General features: G+C 47.8%; 1 protein-coding gene across 7 annotated transcripts in view; it reads left to right on the plus strand.

Annotated features, from left to right (window-relative positions):
* The window catches only part of SNX29 (sorting nexin 29), a 391,693-nt gene that overhangs the window by 106,554 nt on the left and 272,447 nt on the right, over nucleotides 1-12,692 (plus strand). For all 7 annotated transcript variants that reach the window (XM_023760220.1, XM_023760222.1, XM_014462290.2 and 4 more), the window contains 2 exons: nucleotides 4,218-4,281; nucleotides 6,775-6,903. In XM_023760220.1, coding sequence (XP_023615988.1) covers nucleotides 4,218-4,281; nucleotides 6,775-6,903 — 193 coding nt within the window. The remainder of the gene's footprint in view (nucleotides 1-4,217; nucleotides 4,282-6,774; nucleotides 6,904-12,692) is intronic.

Below are 12,692 nucleotides of genomic sequence, written 5' to 3' on the forward strand. Positions count from 1 at the left end.
CCTTGGACTTACTATTAAGCGCAGCTGACATTCTGCCCAGCCCATCTCATGCTCAGTTCCTGCCGACGAGGGGCACATTTTCCCAGTGGGTGCCAGTCATTCACTCGTTTGTTAGTTCACTTGTTCACCCAGCCTTGACTCCTCTCCTGTGCACTCTGTCTTCTTCTCAAGGAGCGCATAGGTGTGGGGGTGGGGCTTTGGTCGCCAGGCCTGCAGAGGAACTGGTATATACATGGTGGGTGGGAGCTTGGGCAAAGTGGGGTCCAGTGAGCTCTCCTGGGCTTATTCTGCTGTGAGGACACGGGTCTCACTCACGAGGGCAGAGAGTTTCGACGGGCTCCCAGGCGCCTGGGGGGAGTCTGGTGGAAGCCAGGATGGCTGTTCTTACGTTGCGCCTGCTAGTCCTGTGGTCACATGGTCTTGAGTGTCGCCCTCAGAGAGCTGTTTTGGCTATATTTGTGCCAAAAGAAACCAAGTCAGCCAAAGGCGAGTTTACCTAATCGACAGGGGTGCTTTTCAGAGTCTGGGTGCCTCGGTGCTGTCGCCCCAGGGTCAGGCCCATGTTTGACATTTAAGACGCCAGCCAGGCACTTTCTCTGCCAGGTGGGCTCCCCTAAGATGTTTCACCAACTCCTGTCTTTGGTGGGCTTCTGCCCTGTGCCTGCACCTCATTTGTCGCTGCCTCTGCATCTGGTGATAGAAGAGCCCTGGCAAACTGTCCTCGGCCTGCCTTTCAGCAGGTGGATTTTGGTGGAGTGATGTGGACTGTGCTCTTGGGCAAGATGCACCGGCCCCCACCCTCCTCCATCTCTAGCATAGACTTGGCCCATCCCAAACTTCTAGAAGACTCTATATCAATGGTTCTCAACCTTCCTAATGCCGTGACCCTTTAATACAGTTCCTCATGTTGTGGTGACCCCCAATTTCATTGTTACAAATTGAACATAATTAAAGCATAGTGATTAATCACAAAAACAATATGTAATTATATATGTGTTTTCCGATGGTCTTAGGTGACCCCTGTGAAAGGGTCGTTCAACCCCCAAAGGGGTCGCGACCCACAGGTTGAGAACCGCTGCTCTATATGGTTGGTTTAGTTTGACTCATCTAACCCCTCTGGGTCCCACTTGCTGCAGCAGGGGGTAGGAGGGGATTAGAGGTCACTGGGGACAGAGGAGGGGCATGAATAAGACAGGACAGGCCTGCTGGCTCCCATATCTGCCACAGCCAGTGGGCCAAGGTGTCACAGAAGTGATCCCGACCTGAAACTTGGAGGCTCCAAGTAGGGGAGGCAGCCAAGCCTCCTAGGTGCTGGGAACAGCCTGTGCAAAGGCACAAGAGAGGGGGAGCGGGGTTGATGTGGTGGGAGACTAGAGGGAGGAGCGGAGGAGACAGCGGGGCGGAGCCAGTGGAGGGCTGTGGTGCACATGGGCTGGAGCTCTGGTGTCCGCAGGGTGAGCCCTGGGTGTAGGTGCAGCGCCTCTGGAGGAGGAAGATCCAGGCAAGAAGGCTGAGCAGGGCAGCCAGAGGGACTAGAGGGAGGGCTGAGGGATCTCGGGAGAGGTGTGGAGGGATCCAGTGCCTGGGGCAGCAGCTGCTCGACTGCCATTTCCTGTCTATTAAAGCCTGGTCTACAGTCTCCTCTTGGCAGCTAGCCAATGGTCCTGCCCAGTGGCCCTGCCATTGGCCAAATGTCAGGCAGGCCCGGGGCCTCACCACAGAGAGCCACCCCCCTGAACTGGAGAGGGACAGCAGTGTGTGTGGGGCTCAGGGGGGCAAGAGCTTCTGGATGTTCCCCTAAGACAGGTTGGTAAACCCTTCCTGTAAAGGGCCACATGGGAAATATTTTAGGCAGTGCAGGCCCCTCGCTCTTTGTTACCACAGCTCAGCTTTGCATTGTGGCATGAGAGCAGCCACAGACAACTGAAAACGTGGCTGTCTTCCGGGAAACTGCTGCCGACCCCTCCCTGTCCCACGTGGTCGGCAATATTAGCACCATATTTTCAGCTGAGGGAACTGAGAAGCAAAGAGATGGCCATTTGCCCAGGTCGTCGAGGTGAGACGTGGGAGGTCTGGGATTTGATTAGAAAACCTGTTTCCTGCCCTGATGTTACTTTTGTTAGATTGGCCCTTAATGTGCAGAAGTTATTTCCTTAATGGACTTGTTCTTTGCTTCGTGGCAAGAAAGGCCTCTGCTGCCCCAAGATGGCATCAGTGTTTGTCCACATAGTCCTAGAGCTTTAATTGCTGCTTTTCACATATTTAAATTATTCTGTCTGAATTTATTTTGATACATAGCAGAAGCAGAGATTTAAGTCTTGTTTCTTGCTCCCAAAATGGTTTCTTGCCCCGGCAACATTTATGGAGGAATCCATCTTTCCCACAGGGATTTGAAATGCTGCTCTTTATCCCTTATCGACTGCTTACAGTTAAAGTTAACATTATCCTGTGGCCTGGACCAGATTGGCTGTTCGGTTCACTGAGGCCAAGTCAGGAATGGAATTTGAGATGGGTGGTCCTTTGCACTTCAGCCTGGGAGGCCGCCATGCAGCAGCCCTGCTCTGCTGTCACTTGCAGTGTGTGCTGTGGCAGGTAATGAAGAGGAAGGAAATCACAGTGATAGACTAAACAGATAATGGGATGTGCGGTGCTGGGGACGAGAGAAAATTACAAGTTAGGCAGCGCCTCTGCCAGTGAGTGTCGCCGGCTTGGAGAAATATAATATTTATGTAATATAAGGAGATCAACCCAAACGTCACCTCCTGGCTCTACAGCAAAGTGAATGCATATAAAGTTAAAGTCTATTGAAACTGTGCGGTTTTTTTTGGGTGGGGGAATACCAGGTCTTGGACCATTTCCTTTCCCACCATTGCCACCAGTGTCCAAAGGCCGCGTGGGGACGGCAGAAGGGGCAGTCATCTGACTGCCTTATTCCTGTGATGTCCCCCCTCCTTCTAAGATTCCTAGTATCAGAATATTGTTTTATTTGTGTCCTCAGTCATGTTGATGTTGAAGTAAATACAGGGCCGTGGTCCTGGAGGCTGGAAATGCCCAGTGTGGAAGGGAAGGGTTCTACCAGCATGATGGTGTGGATTGGGTCAGTGTTGGTCATTGCTATTTCTGTGGCTTCTGTGATTCAGTGCCATGCATTTCTTAGGTGTATATAAAGCATTAAATGAGATAGTGCCAGTAGGGGCTTTGAACAGAGCTATACTAGTACTTGTATAAGGATTCAAATTTTAGCTAAAAGGCAGTAACCAACAATCCATACCTTTTTTCTAAAGAGGATTTGAAGCAGCATATTAAAATAGATAAAGAAATTGAGGCCAGTGGTAGGCAAATAGACACAGGTGGACATACAGGCTAGAGAAGATCAGAGCGGGGTTAGGGCACATCCTGGTTGGCACATGGCTAAGTACACTCACTAGATGCGTAATTTTCTCTGTGAGCTTCCTAGTAGCCAATCCCAAGAGGGAAACAGTTTATAGGGCTTCTTGGGAGGGGGACCCCAAATAACTCCAGGAGAAATGAGAAGCTCCTGGACTTGAGATCCGAGTGGCACAGTGAATGATGTCTTGAATGTGTGGATGGGCAGTGACAACAGTTGTTTGATGTAGGTAGGAAACTTGGGTGGTTATTTAATATAAAGACATGGTTTCCTATGGGTGAATACTTCCTATGTAGAAGCTATCCAGGAGAGGAGCTCCTGTAAGTGATTATGGACTGTGTATTGGGACTCCTTCCCCGCCCTCCCAGCCAAGGGTCGCCTTATGCTGACTATAGAAAACCAGGTATCTTAGTAAACTTGAGGATTTCCATGTCAGTGTGGACCCAAGTGTCACTCGGTCTGCTGTCTGATCCGCTGTTGATGGGCAGCTGTAACTGTGAATATGTCATTGTTCAGAACAGATGTGGTCCAGCAGCAGGGACCTTGAAGCACTTAGAAACCACAAGCCTGCTTTTTCCAGGCGGCTGAGGGTTCACCAGAGAGACAACTCCACACATATTCCATCCTGTCCTTCTGTTTTGTGTGGCTAATGAGAGTGAGCAGCTGAGCCCATTGGATAACTTGAGTTGTATAGGAATTATTTTTGAAAGGGAAAGGGAACTTGTGTAGACAAGTCGCTATAAATAGCCCATAACCCAGATTGGTGGTACGTGAGAGGACAGTGAATAGGAGAGATCACCGGACTAAAGTGGTTGTGCTTTCTTCCTAGGTGAACTGCGACAAGCCATCGTGGCCATGATGAACCGGAAGGATGAGCTGGAGGAAGAGAACAGGTATCCTGACCTCCAGGCTCGAGGCAGGGCCTCGTCCTTTGACATTCTACCTCCAGGACAGAGAATATCACAGACGAAAAAATTCTCCTTTATTGGCAAAATTGTGACCAATGATTTTGTATTTCTTTTTTGGTCTGTGAATTACCACTTTAATATATATATATTGTAGTCTGAGTGAGCAAGGAATGAAAACCATACATTCATGGACCACCTTAGAATAAGCTTAAGATTTGGTAAAGCAATCTTTTTAAAACTAAAAAACAGCCTTATTGAGATAGAATTCATGTATCATACAATTCACCCACATAAAGCGTACAGCTCAATGGTTTTAGTATGTTCACAGCTATATGAATCACCACTTAAATTTTAGAACATTTTCATCATGTAAAAAGAACCCCATGTACCCTTTAACGGTCACCCTCAGACCCAGTGAAGCAGTCTTTTGAGTAACCTTTAATTGAGGGCCTATCTGCCATGTTCCAGGCACTTGGGATACTTGGCTTAAAGTTTTTTCCACTAATGGGTACTTTGGCAAGATGGTACTTGAATTCTTTTGACTTTTGTTACGGCCAAAGGTGATCCTGAGTGGGGGGGGGGGGGGGTGAAAGGATTGAGAAAAGACAGACAAGAGAATGAAAGCTGGGTCTCGGTGGGACACTGCTCCCTGATGAGGAGACAGCGCCAGCGCCCACAAGCCGTGTCTTTATTTTATAGCAGATGCCACGAGGCAAAGTAGGGGCGTGATCACGTTGTTTACAGCATTCTCATGAGTTCCAACCCTACTCAACTACATGCACCTGAACTCTAGCACAAGGCACATGGGGCCACCTGTTTGGACCATAGGTTCAAGCTTACAACCATAGCTGTTGGCTATAATTGTGCTGGGAGGGCCCTGCCCTTCCAGCTGGGACTTTGCACGTGGCAATGAGAGGACCCTGTCCTTTCATTAGTCCGAGGCTTGAACTTGGCCAGAACACTGTAGCCACGCCCCACAGACTTTCCCAAAAGCTCAGGTGCAGACATTGAGAGGGCAAAGGGCTGTCTTTTGTTCCCTGTTGAAAAGCAGGTGTTGTCTGTGTCGCTACCACCTGGCTGCCCGATGGGAGCCTCTTGACTGCCAGCATCTTGTCTAGGCTGCAAGGTGGTCAGGAGAAGGATTTGCCTGCCTCCCTGGGGGTTGGTGTGGGTCGGGTACCTGTATGTGTGCACGCGCGCGTGTGAGCGTGTGCTCATATCATTCTCTTATTCTTTACTCAGAGCAGGAATTAAGACTCCGTGGTGACATGTCATCATGATTCTCCTTTTTAAATCTTATTTTGGGCCCTGCTTGACAAGCTTCTCCCTCATCCTTTATGAAAGCATACAAAAGCAAACAAGCATGATTTCTAAAACAAAAGAGAATTTTTAAAAACAGGATCTTTAGACAGCACGATTTCCCCAAGAAAACTTTCAACAAAGGGGCTGTAGACATTGCAGGATTTCTCCTTGCTCCAGCTGGAGCTGTTATGGAAGAAGCCATAGGTTTTTGTCTTACCTTGTGAGAAACAGTAATCACTGTGTGTTAATTTCTTCTCCTTTTCCTCCCATGATTTGTGTCAGAGTCCCAGGCCCAAGAGGGGAATTTTCTCACCGGTCTTGGAGAGTGTGGTGAACAGTGGGGGCGGGAGGTCAGACACTTTTGCTTATATTTCGATGTCCCAGGGCAATTGTCGTCTAGATTTGGGAGCGAGATGCATCAGAGTCAGTAAATACTTCCTAGAAATAGCCATTTGAGGTCAGTGAAGTAGATGGTCAGCAGACCCAGGCTTGGCTCACTCCGAGGTGCTAACTTACAGTCATTTCTGGATGAGCCGCTGTCTAAGACCAAGGATGGCAGATTCACAAGTGCACGTGTTTTGGAGGATTAACAAACTCCAGACATAAATAAAATATGACACGTGCAAACTCTATAGCTCTATAAACTCTCTATATGCTTGTTTAACCTGGAGGCTGCAGGGGTCAGGGTTAAAGTGTGTTTTGTGAGTAGGAGTGGAAATGAGGATGGACATCTGTCAGGTAATCTGAGCCTGTGTTCTATTTTGATGGCTCAGATTATTTTGGTTTGAACTGGCATCCTTTCCTTTGTTAACTCTTCTTCAGGTGGCTGGGACATAGTGGCCTCCGTTGAATGTGCTGTACCTTTGGCTGGGATGTCTGAAGGGGCTTGCCTGAGATTCGCTCAACTCACCGTTTCTCTTGATTTCAGCTGCCCACAGGCTATAGGGACACAGAGCCTAGACCACAGATGGTTCCCCTGGGGTCATCCTAATGATTGAGGCTTTTGAGCCGAGTTTGGTATCTCCTTAAAGGAATTTGTAATGAGATAGACTAGAATTATGGCTTATGCGTAGCCTTGTGGAAAATGACTGATTAGGTCTTGACCAAATGTCTGTGTCCTGGGCTCGATGGGCTCTGGGCTCACAGCATCTGAACGGATGGGCCCTCCTCTTCCAGATCACTGCGGAGCCTGCTGGACGGTGAGATGGAGCACTCGGCTGTCCTCCGGCAAGAGGTCGACACCTTGAAGAAGAAGGTGGCTGAGCAGGAGGAGCGGCACGTCATGAAGATCCAGGCCTTGGCAAGGTAGGAGGGCAGAGACACCGGGGGTGGGCCTGGGAGTCTTATTGAAGCCCAAGCACACCTTTACCAACACAGTTTAATTAAAAAGTGTTGTGACCAGTAGCAATAAAATGTATGCATTTAAAATTTTAATATTTTATCGAATACATGTTGAATAATATGTACACACGTGATTCAGAATACAAAGCGTATAACTGGTTAAAGTGTGCAATCTCCAGTGACCACGTTTGCCCAGGGGATGGGTGATGTTACTGTTTTCAGAGCTGTCCATGCATGCACACATCTCTGGATGTGTGTACCTGCTTTTCATTTCCCTCCCGCCTCCCTTCCTCCTTTCCTCCCTTAATGCACGGTGGTGGCGTGTCTAACACACACTCACTCTACATCATGGAGACGGTTCTGTGTTGTGCACAGGCTGCCATCTTTAGTAACTCATATGTCATTGTCTGACTGCACCAGCATTCATTTGACCGGTGTGCCAACAGCCAGCTTTAATGTGGTTTCCAGTCTTTTTTTTTTTTTTGGTTTCATCTTTTGCTACTTCTAATGCCGCTGCGAGTAGCCTTTGTGTTTGTTATTTTGCTCCTACGTGACTATATTTGTTGGAAAATTTATGGAAGTAGAATAGCATGGTCAGAGTTCTGTGCTCTTCTCAGGGGAGAGATCCTCAACTTGCCCTCCATGGAGGCTCAGCCAGCTTACGTTCCATAGCAGCAGGGAGAGGGCGTGACTGAGCAGCCCACAGGGATCGGCTCTAGCCTCTGGGCCTTTGATAGCTCTGCAGGTGAAACATGGCGCTGGCGGACTATTTTTCATTTGCATTTCCCTAATTAAGAGTATGGCTGAGCCTATTTTTATTTAAGAGCCATTTTGTTTTTCTATGACTTTATTTATATCTTATTAAGAAAACCATACGGGGAACCTCCCCAAATCCCAGCTCCCATAAAAACATGCACCTCTACGGAATTTGTTCACATGGAAAGATATTTTTATGGATGTATTTAACATCTATAGCCTGTCATTGCTTAGTTTGCCTTTCTCCCCCACTGAAGCTTCAGGTTAACTGTTTCTGATGTAGCATTTCACTGAATTAATGTCATATTAAATAAGCATTTGCTAGACATTTGAGTGGTTCCAGTTTCCCCCCCATTTTAGGTAAGATAAACAGTTTATTGGTTGCAAATGTAAAACTACTTTAAAATAAGACCAGGAGATAAGTATGTCTTGTGGACATGCGAGCGAGTCGGGAGTTAAGTAAACTTGCAGCAGCAGCATTTATCGTCCCTGTGCTGTCAGGGCGAGTGGCACTAATGTAATTGTTATGTATGTGGAATCGAAAGTTGGCACTCTGGTCCCATATTTAACTTTAATTTGAACTTCTCTCCTTTCTCTACATTTTAAAATGACACCTCAAGAGCATCAGAGACAGTTAAATGACTACGGCAAATGCCTAATTTGGCATTTTGTCAGCGGGGCCACCATTTCATCTGGCCCTGCAGGATTCTGTGGTGGAATGGTGTTTGCTCACAGTACAGGCTGCGGTCTGTAGAGAGCGGTTCTGATTCGTCAGAGAAAGACAGACTTGTATTCCCTGCCACTTTGGATTTTGTTCGGAGTCAGCTCCATTGTGTGAAGATGGCAAGTTTCTGGGTGAACTGCTGAACCTTCACAAGTGTGCACTTCCCCATGTATAACTTGGCGAGGCTAAGCTACCCACATGGGAGGACCTTGCGTGGAAGTACATAAGGTTCTGAACACCAGCGAGCTGTTGCAAGCGTATTGTACAGGAAGTGTATTTTAGCCTGTGATAATTCTTAGGAAAATTTTCCCCAGCAATGGAGTAGAAACATTTTTCCAACTAAGCAGTGTTATGACTGAAGTCTCCTCATTTAAACAATGGGGAGCCAAGAGTTTAAGGTACCTGAAGGTTCACAGTTTGCAGGTAGAAGGAACATTTGTAAAATAAGCAAATACTTCAGGAAAAAAAAGGAAAAAAAGCAAATGGAGGCTGGATGTGTATGTTTTGAAAAATCCAGCTGCTGACATGTCCCAGGCACAGTTCGTCTTTGCCACCCGTCAAGCTTTCTTCTTGCTACAGAAGAAGCAGCTGTCAGTGTTCTCAGGTGGGGGCCGGGTGGGGCAGCGAGGCTGGGCCAGGCCTGTGTGAGCACGGGGGCACCCTGTTCTCAGGTCACATGTGTTCAGGTGGCAGGTATCATAATGCCAGTGGTTTAGCCTAGTGGTTGGTGGCGAGGATTCTGGCATTGGACTGCGGGGGTCTGATTATGGCTCTAATGCTGCTTAGTTGTATGACCTTGAGCAAGTTACTTAATGTCTCTATTTCCTTAGTTTTAAATTGAGGATAAGAAAACTCTCCACTTCCTAGGGTTGTTGCACAGTAAAACGAGAGACCATATGTCAGTTCAATAAATGTGCTTCATAAATGCTCAATAAATGTTAACTATCATTATCATTTTTCTTCAGTATGGTAATTATATTACTAAGAAACCCTGCCACATCAAAAGTTATATTTTAACAGCAGCGGTGCAGAAAGAATTAAGTACTAGGCTATTTCAGACATAAAAAAGTGAAATGACTTATAGTCTAAGAGTGTGTTTGTGTGTATGAGTGTTTTACTGGTTCTGAGTATATGCTAATTGTAAAACTGAAACATCCCTGAACAAATTCATCATTTTATTACACATCTCTTTTCGCTGAGAATTAATGCCTTTCCTTTCATGCTCTCATGGCTCAACCATGATTGGGGCCATATAACCAGCCAGTGCTTGTGTGGCCCAAGCAACTGCTGGTTTCTGAGGCAGCGGCGTTACAATCGGTGGCAGCTCAGGGTGGGTAAGCCTTGCTTCCTGAGTAATCGATGGCCATGTTTCCCACTGAATGAAGAGAGCTCAGGCTATGAGTCAGGTGATCACAGAGAGAAGGCACACATTGACATGAGAGGTGCCTTTGAGAGAAGCAAGTGAATGGGGTTGTGCATTACTGTGGAGACATTTTTTCTTTCTGTTCATTGTATCAGTTATCTCTTGCTGGGTAACAAAATAGCTCTAAACATGCACCTTAAAACAGCAAACATTTATGATCCTCCAGGATTTCTGTGAGTTGGGAATCTGGGATGGCTCAGCTGGGTGGTCCTGGCTTAAGTTCCTCACAAGGTTGCAGTCAAGCTGTTGGCTAGAGCTGTAGTCACGTGCAAACTTGGCTGGGGCTGGATGGGCCACTTTTAAATTTTTATTCTTTTTAATCTTCACCCGAGGAGTGAGGATATTTTTTTCATTGATTTTCAGAGAGTGGAACAGAGGGAGGAAAGGGAGAGAGTGAGAGGAGAGAGAAGCATCGATATGAGGGAGACATCTAAACAAATGAGAGGAGACCAATAACAAACTGGCTCAAGTTACAAAAGGAATTTATTGGCTCACATAACTGAAAAGCCCAGAGGAAAAAGCTTCAGGAAAGACTGGATCTATTGGTTGCCTCGGAATCGAACCCGTGACACTCTGGTGCTAGGCAGACACTCTTAACAACGGAGCAACGCCAGTTAGGGCTGGAGGGGCCACTTTTAAGCTCACTCGTGTGGCTGTTGCCAGGAGCTCAGGTCCCCGCCTTGTAGGCTTTCTCCACGTGGCTGCTCACAACACAGCAGCTGGCTTCTTGGGTAACTCGAGCTAGAAAATACACCTGACATGGTAGCCACTGTTTCTTTTATAACCTGGTCTTGGAAATGAGACACGATTACTTCTGCTGCATTCCATTGTCACACAGATCAACCCTGTTCATGTGGGAGAGTCTACACATGAGTGTGCATGCCAAGAGTTGGGGGTGGGTGGGGGTCATTGGGTGCCATCTTGGAGGTTACCTACCACATCCACCATGCTTCTGTTTTGCCTTGGGACAGACACTACCCCAATCTCTCCTGGCCGGTTCTTCCTCATCCCCATTCTGCACATGTAGTTTGGTGCAACTGACTCTACCACTGCCTGCCCTGGGTTCCAGAGCAGGCCAGATGATCCAGGCCCGGACGGTCAGCTTGTCCCATCCCTTGGCCATCATGATCGAGTTAAAGAAGGGCCTGTGGCCAGGCTGATCTGATGAGCCGATTACAGCATTCGTGAGGGGATATGGTGTAAGCCAGGAGCTGTTGGCAGCTGTCTGCTACTGTGTGGGAAGATGCTGACCTCCCCATGGTGACAACACAGTGGAGAAATAGAGGGATAGATGGAGAGAGAAACCCACAGGTCCTGATCTCATTTGAGCTCCTGGATCCAGTCGTTCCTGAAGCTATTTTTTCTGGACTTGGCAGTTATGTGAGCCAATAAGTTCCTTTTGTAACTTGAACCAGTTCATCACTGGTCTCCTCTCTTTTGTATCCCGAGTCCTGACTAACGGGGCTTCCTAGTTGGGATGTTAGGGGATTGGAGCAAGTGGTGTTTTCTCTGTGCTCCCTCAACAGTCAACCTGCCACCTTCCCAGAGAGACTTGCAGTTTGTTGTGACTCATCACGGATGTGAACACCCCCCTGGATTGTGTGACAGAGCCCTGCTCAAGGCCTTTCCTTCCTGTCTCTCATGTTGGGACCAGCCTTACTGTCATTCTTTGTCACACTGGTGCGTTAGCAAGAACCTGTTATCAGTTGTGTGACCAGAGCTATTCCCTTTTCCCGTCTGAGCCTCTGGGTCTTTGTCTGTTTAAAAATATAAGAGGAGGTGGGTGGCATGGCCCCTTCCAAACTTTATGTAAGGATGCTATGCACCTGTGTCCTGACATAATAGTCTTAACTAATATTAATATGCTTTTGGCAGTAGAAACCCAAACCAGTTTAGCTTAGGTCAGCAGGGGAAATTTGTGTTGCTGTAACTAACTGATCTCTCTTCAGGCGTCGCTGGACCCAGGTGCTCTGTGAGGTCTTGCTCTCCTCCCGCCCCCTGCCCTTGGCTCTGGCCCTCTAGGTATTGTCTCCTTCTTGGGTGGGGCCTCTGCACACAGCTGCAAAGATGGCCTTTGCTGGCACCAAGCCTCATGCCAGGATCACAGAGAAGAGACCCCTTTCTCCTGACGCCTTCTATAGCATTGAGGGAGGCTCTTCACTGGGCATGTTGTGGCCAGGAGGGAGCAGAAGGCATGGTTAACGGCCTCGCCATTCCCCAGGTGGGCAGATACATCATGCTGGTTCTGCTTCCTCGGAGGATGGTGTGGAAGATTACATGCTCCTCAAGCAGTCAGTGCAGCCTGGTCTGTCATGAATGCTCAGAGGAAGGCCTCTGCTTCCTTCTTAGCCCCTGCCTTGCCCATGGGTGCCTCGGGATGTGGAGGGTAGGCCAGATCTGTGGGTTCTTTCCTGTCCCAGCTTCCCGCTGCAGCAAGCATGTTGGAACTTGTTGCCACTGGCCTTCATCTGACCTCAGCTCCTCCTGGTGTATTTTTCTAGCCCTGCCTGCCCAGCATGTGTCCCTTTGTTTATGTTTCCCTGTTGGGCTGCTGAGCAGTGATTGCTGTGACAGTGTCCTGCATGTGCGACAGAACCATGCTGCACAGTGGTAAGGGAAGGCTGGACCAAGGGTCCTAGAAACCCAGCGCACATCACTCCGTCCAGCCCCTTGGGACGCCTTTATTGGCTTTCTATGAAGGCTTTAAATCTCAGTGTCTGCCCTAAGGCTCAGTCTCCGCCTTTAAAAAATTTATTAGAGAAATATGAAGGATATGCCTTCTGTGAAAAAGGATAGTAAATTTCTCCAGTGTCCATCTATTGACATTGATTATGTTTCTTTTTTTATCAC

Source organism: Myotis lucifugus, unplaced genomic scaffold, assembly GCF_000147115.1.
Source record: "Myotis lucifugus unplaced genomic scaffold, Myoluc2.0 scaffold_176, whole genome shotgun sequence".
In the NCBI taxonomy this organism is placed as follows: Eukaryota; Metazoa; Chordata; class Mammalia; order Chiroptera; family Vespertilionidae; genus Myotis; species Myotis lucifugus.